Below are 6,758 nucleotides of genomic sequence, written 5' to 3' on the forward strand. Positions count from 1 at the left end.
AAACTGCAGCGAAGGATTATGCAGACGAGCTATTGACAAGCTTTCTAATGATGATGATGATGAAGATGATGATGATTGTGAGGATGAACGTATTCTAATGCTAACAAAAGATGCCTGTATTCCACATACAAATGAAGCATTAACAATTTGTTATAAATCGCCTCATCTACTTAAATATTCAGCGTGAAAGTTTGTTCTCAACCTTGAAAGTAATGTAACAGAAAATCCCAAAGCAAGGTCCACTGAAGACCATTACATGAGGTTGAAAGCTCTGGAAAAAGCTAGTAAGTGGACCTTCTTTTATTTGCTTCTATATGATTCTTTGTTCTTGTGTAATCAAGATAAATGGTGTCATATATTATTGCCTAAATAATATATTTCAATACATTCTCCTTCAAAGCTTTCTTTGTATGCAGCTTATCTGTATCGCTGATAATATTATTATTTATTTTTTTATTCAAAATGATTATTATTATAGTTTGATTCCTGCAAAACAAACTAAAAACTAAAAAACTAAAACAACAACAGAACAAACCAAAAGAGTGAAGACACAAAAGTAAAATAAAATAGAATTATTTTACTGAGTTAAGTATTTTATTGTTATTATTTTACAGTTTATTTATTTAAATCAACTGCACATATGAGTTTATATCAGTTGCACAACTCTGAATTGTATCTTCCTAATCTGCTTTTCCTCTCCCCCTCTCCTCTCCTCTACTCTCCTCTCCTCTCCTCCTCTCCTCTCCTCTCCTCTCGTCTCCTCTCTCCTCTCAGTGCAGACTAGCCTGCCTCCTCTCACAGATCCTCCTCAGCAGGTTGGAGCATCTGTAGGTGAGCCAGCTCCTCCTGTAGTCGCGTCCTGGGGTGAGTCGACCACACAGCTCCCCGCTGCCTGTTTTATCGGGCTCACGCTCCCAAAACCTGCAGGGAGGAACAAACAACAACAACAACAACAACACAAAAACACAGGCTTTAATCTGTTACCATGGCGACCACTACTCCTCCACACGAAAGATGCAAATCATGAAATTAAAACAGCCGCCCACTTTCTCCCAATCCCCTCCTCAGAGAGGCACAATGTCATCACATTATGTGCAAAGTGAGAGGATGCTGATGATATCATGAACTAGATGAAAATAGAAGGAAACAGAGAATGACCTACACACACACACACACACACACACACACACACACACGCACACACACACACACACACACACGCACACACACACGCACTATATATTATACAACAATCATAATATTCTGTTAAAGTTATGTAAATATTCATGTAAATATGAATGTGTACTTTAATTTCTTGAACACGTTCGTGCCACATTGAAGCCACGTTGTATTAAAGCAGGTTTACCAGGTAAAGACAAACATAAAAGACGTGTTGATACATTTTCTTTTAACAAATGTATGCATTTGTTTCCTATTTCAAGACATTTTTCTTGCTCTTGCTTCTTATTTCTCATTTATTTATTTTATTGTGTTATTCTTTCCTTCAAGGTCAGCTAAACTTTGCTTGTAAACTTTGCCTCTCCCAGTTTTTATTGATTTTCTTTTTAAATATTTAAATTCTGAGGAACGGCCTGCTCTGAGCTTGTTTCTAAATATGTTTCAGAGGATCATAAACATTTGAACCGCTTCTCATCTCAAGTTTCCAGCCACATGTGACCAAACTCTCAAGCTACAGGAATAGAGATCCAGAGATCAGCGCCCGGTGGCTCGTCACCTCAGGAGCCCCCGTTCGCCCCCCGCCCCCCGCCTGTCATCAGCTCACCCCAGTCCCTCCTCCAGCGGGGAGCCGTCGCTCCACAGCCAGCCTCCGTCACCACCGCTGCTCCTGAGGCCCAGCCAGTACGAGTCTCCCTGGCTCAGACTCTGGGCTTTATTGCACAGAAACTCCTGCGACACCCGCAAAGACAAGGTTTAAATTCCTCCCCCTCTTCTCCCGAAATCACCTCCCCCCTGACGTCTCACGGTGGGAACATCACAGAGGACATAAACTGTGATACAGTCGCAGTAAAACAGGCAAAGACAAAACCCGAGATGACCTGGAGCTGTGACATGCATGTCTCCATATTTCATAGAGATCTTAGATCTATTCTTAACTTCCCTCTCTGCTAGTGTGTGTGTGTGTGTGTGTGTGTGTGTGTGTGTGTGTGTGTGTGTGTGTGTGTTGTGCACGTTGCCTAACAGCTGATATTTCAGGGAAAGCATCTCAAATGTTTACAAGCTGACAGAAACAGAATATATCATCAAGGAAGTTCCCCGTAAGACACTTAAACACCAAGAAAAGAAGCTTCAACTGATGTTGTGTGTAATATGACACAAACATACACTTTTAATGAACTCAATGGATGATATATGTAATAAAAAGTAGAAATTTACGGGACAGAGCAGAAACAAAGTGTGTGTGTGTGTGTGTGTGTGTGTGTGTGTGTGTGTGTGTGTGTGTGTGTGTGTGTGTGTGTTGTGCACGTTGCCTAACAGCTGATATTTCAGGGAAAGCATCTCAAATGTTTACAAGCTGACAGAAACAGAATATATCATCAAGGAAGTTCCCCGTAAGACACTTAAACACCAAGAAAAGAAGCTTCAACTGATGTTGTGTGTAATATGACACAAACATACACTTTTAATGAACTCAATGGATGATATATGTAATAAAAAGTAGAAATTTACGGGACAGAGCAGAAACAAAGTGTGTGTGTGTGTGTGTTCACCTGCTCCTCCTCTGTCCTCACTGTGGCCACAGCGCCACCCAGTGCCAGGCAGCGGTACTGGCTGCTGATCCAGTCCGCCCTGTCCGCACTGAACAGGAAACATTTGTGTCCCTGAGGCGTCCAGCCGTCTGGACACGGCCTGCACACTCTGTCTGGGTGAGAAGCGGAGAAGAAGGACGTTCTTAGAGTACGTTTTAATCTGCTTCAAACGGAAAGTGACCTTTTCACAGCAGAAATGCTGAAACATGGGACATTTTTCCAGCTGTGTTCCATGTCCCTTTCACACAAGAATTACAAAATCATTTAAAAATCAAATGTTTTCCAATGAATTTAGTTTCGAACAAGTTTATTTGTTTATTACATGACAATGGTTCCTTAATGTCCGCTACAGCGGGCGGTTCATGTTTCAGTTGCAGAGGCACAAGCTGACAGAACTCCTGTTATCTGAATCCAGAATGAGACGAGCCGACATGGTCACGCTGCAGCTGTTTGTGGTTTGTGTACTTTCGCAAATCTCTATGCAAATCAGAGCTGCCGGGTCAAACGGGTTCCTGCAAATAATTCCTTTTGTTTAATCATTCAACAGTCAACACAGATGCAAAATGCCAAAACGTTTTCCAGTTGTGGTTCCATCTTTGTACTTTTACAGAAATGTGTGTTTTTTGTTTGTTTCTTTGATGCAGTAAAACATAACAGCTAAACCAAATAGTTCATGAGATGAAAGAGATGTGATCCGCTGTCAAGAAAGTGTTAATGTGAGTCAACAACGCCAAACACCAAAACTAACATCTTTGTCCAAAATTGCATTGAATTTGCAAGACTTTTAATCATATAAAGTTCATATAAACACCTATTCATTCAGTGGAGTTTACTGAGAGCCTGTGCAGCTGCTACTTTGGTTGCTTTGTCATGAAATTAATATATAAAAGGGAACAAAAACCAAACTTGTTGCTGTAGTTGTCTGAAGCCGACAGGCTGATATCTGCTATTTAACATTCGTCTACAAGTATAAAAGCTGAATTCTGGATCACACACACAGACATCAACACATTTGTACTCTGCCGAACCTCCAAACCTTTACCTTCACCAACAACATGATCATTTGTCTCAGAGTTCCTCCCCTCAGTGTTACCTTGAACTACAAAATACAAAAACTGATCAAAGTCTTGATGAAATGAAGTAAATGTGGGCTGCGTTTTAAAACTGCCCATGACTGTTTAAAACACTTCCGTGTGACCAGTCGCACGTTCAAAGTGTTTAAAACAATGTGGTTTTTGTGAACATGCACGTGTTTGGGAAGTGAAATGAGACTTGTGAAGAGAGAGTAATGTCGTAAACAGATGACCTTTCTCCGTTCTTTGGTTCTCCGTTCACCGTGGAGCCACGAGAGAAAACCAAAGTCTTCTCCAAGAAGTCAAGGTAATAAATACACTCCGTAGACCTGGAACTGTAAGTTGAACTCTAAACGTCTCAGCCCTCACACTTCCCTTTGAAGAAGTGAGGACCAGACAAAACCTTCCAGACATCGTCCTCCTCACACCTGATGTCTAAATCCTGGGTCCCCCCCCCCGTACACAGCGCTTACCCCCGGTGGTGGTGTTGCTCACCGGGCAGTGCTGGTTCAGAGCTGGATACTTGGAGAACAGCAGCTGATACGACTGGTTGAGCTTCTCCAGTCTGTGTGTCGCGTCTCTCAGTTTGGTTTCCTGCAGGCTCGACTGTGACTGGAACACCGAGCTGATCTGAACCACTGCGATATCAAACACACACACACACACACACACACACACACACACACACACACACACACACACACACACACACACACACACACACACACACACACAAAATGTCACCATATAGTGACTACAGTGACCAGCTGTTTTAGGAAATCACTGAGACTTAAACAGTCTTCAGTAGGAACCAGTGGGCTCGGAGCTGAGAGCCGCAGACAAGAAGTCAAAAGATACTGAGAGACGGATTATTAACACTTTGTTGGTTTCTTTTATTTTGTTGAATTTATTGACTAGAAAAATATAGAAGCATTTTGCTAAATCAATACTTGTAAAGTTTGCTGCATCCATTTCATAACTTTATAATTGACTGTAAACGATGTAACATCTTGTATTTCCTGAGTGTGTTTGACTCGTTGGTGTGATGCATTTTAAAGTGCAGCTCATTGAGTTCACCTGGGATGAAACGGGCCGATCAAACGATGACCATGCACGATGAAAACGTGCACGTGTCGCCACATCATAGTCAGTATTAAAAGAGTAAAACGCATCAGGACGTATACTCACAGCAGAGAGTCTGCAGCAGAGCGACGATGACGAGCACAAAGCAGAGCAGAGAGAAGTAATGAGCCAGCTCTCTGTACCGACACAGCCAGCCTGAGACACAACGACAACAATTCAGCTTCACACACACTGTTCATGTCAATGTGCAACAAACAGCACAACAATACATCTAGATCACCACTGGGATGCATGTTATGGTTCTATGGATCAGCCTAAATATATTGTAAACAAACTGAGTAATAGTGTTTGATTTCAATTCAAACTATTTTTAGAGGAAATTATTTTATTTTTGTTCTACTCGAGATCTTCCTTCTTGTCAGTGTTTGGCTACATTTTGTAAAAATAATTAAAAAAAATAAGTTTTCCTTGTCATGTGAGACTGACTTCATCATTTAAAGTGTGAATTGCAGAAAAACTAAATTATTATGAGTCATTTTAATGCTTTGAACTTTATTATTAATAATCGTTTTGGACATGAACAGAAACCAATGTTTTAGCTTCACTCACATACAGATTTAAACATAATATTTTAAGTTGGCACTGAATCAGTTTGAATGTATTTAACAATTTAATTTAAGTTTAATAGCAGCAGATGCAGAAATGTGTTTAGATGTGATTTGTTTTCTACGGCACATTGAGGCTTCATAGTGTAGAAACAAGGATTCTATATGATCCAAAACGTTTGACCACCGCTGCCTTTAAACTAATCATTGCATCTTCAAAGCAGAAAGAGCAGCTCATTAAGAACTCATCAGCTCGTGTAATAATGAGGAACAGCATTCTACTAAATACTACTTGACACAGTCGATGCAAGTAATTGATTTTCAAGTGAAACAACGTAAAATATAAAACACGGAAATTGCTTCAAAAATCCACTTGATGCACTTAATCTGTGTGTAAAGTGAAAAAGCCTTTTTAGATCATGATTTTATGGAGACCAACTTGTTAAAATGGTTTCTTTTGAAGTTTAAATACATGCATGTGAAATAAAAGAAAGAAAGAAAAGAGAATCACTTTTGTGTGTTTCCTGTTGTTCGTCCTCCAGCAGCGCCGACCCGTTCTCCACCCCCATGGCTTCATCCAGCACAGTCCCAGCAGGCATGAAGCTTCTGTTTCAGTAGTCGCATTAATGCATAATTACTCCGTGTCAGCTGCTTCTCTGGTGTTGTTTTAACACCTAAAACCGTCTTTCCTAAAAAGCAGGAACAAAAGAGCAGCCCGGTGTTCCTCATGTGGGATTGTATATGGAAATACGGGCTCGTCTGCAGCCGTATGCAAAGCACAGCTGGTCTGATAACAAGCCGGAAGAGTTCAGCAGAGGATGCACATGTTGTAGAAACCTGTTCTTCATTTCTGTAAAAGATGTTTTAAAATGTAATTCATGAATGTAATAGAGACAATACTACTGATGCATATTAAATATTGCACGATGCGAAATGTTCAAAGAAATTAGTTTGTAGTCGAGTTCGAAATCATAAAATTCTTTCAATAGTTTTATTCAAAATCCCGACATCTTTACAAATATTTGACAGCGTTTACGGAGCATTTTTTTGCCTCTTTCAAGTTTTACAATTCAGTTCATAGTTTTGGCTTAATAAACAACGAGGGAGGGACTGTTGACTGAACACACGGTAGTACTTTGAATATTTACAGCCAAAGAAATGAAGAACAAACCTAGACATCAAAGTGTACACCAAAGGCGAGAATAAGCAAGTCTTGTAGTTGTATATCT

The 6,758-nt window shown here is 40.4% G+C and overlaps 1 protein-coding gene across 1 annotated transcript; it reads right to left on the minus strand.

The window, feature by feature from the left end:
* Window positions 1-696: 696 nt before the first annotated feature.
* On the minus strand, window positions 697-6,189 carry LOC306708280 (C-type lectin domain family 4 member C-like). Its single transcript, XM_079176081.1, has 6 exons — window positions 6,041-6,189; window positions 5,030-5,119; window positions 4,315-4,479; window positions 2,730-2,881; window positions 1,784-1,908; window positions 697-921 (listed from the first exon to the last, which is right to left on the minus strand). Exons 1-6 carry the CDS (start codon window positions 6,126-6,128, stop codon window positions 771-773), a joined length of 771 nt encoding a protein of 256 aa, XP_079032207.1. The 5' UTR covers window positions 6,129-6,189; the 3' UTR covers window positions 697-770.
* Between the last annotated feature and the right edge of the window lie 569 nt (window positions 6,190-6,758).

This window comes from Pholis gunnellus (genome assembly GCF_910591455.1).
Source record: "Pholis gunnellus genome assembly, chromosome: 16".
Lineage (NCBI taxonomy): Eukaryota > Metazoa > Chordata > Actinopteri > Perciformes > Pholidae > Pholis > Pholis gunnellus.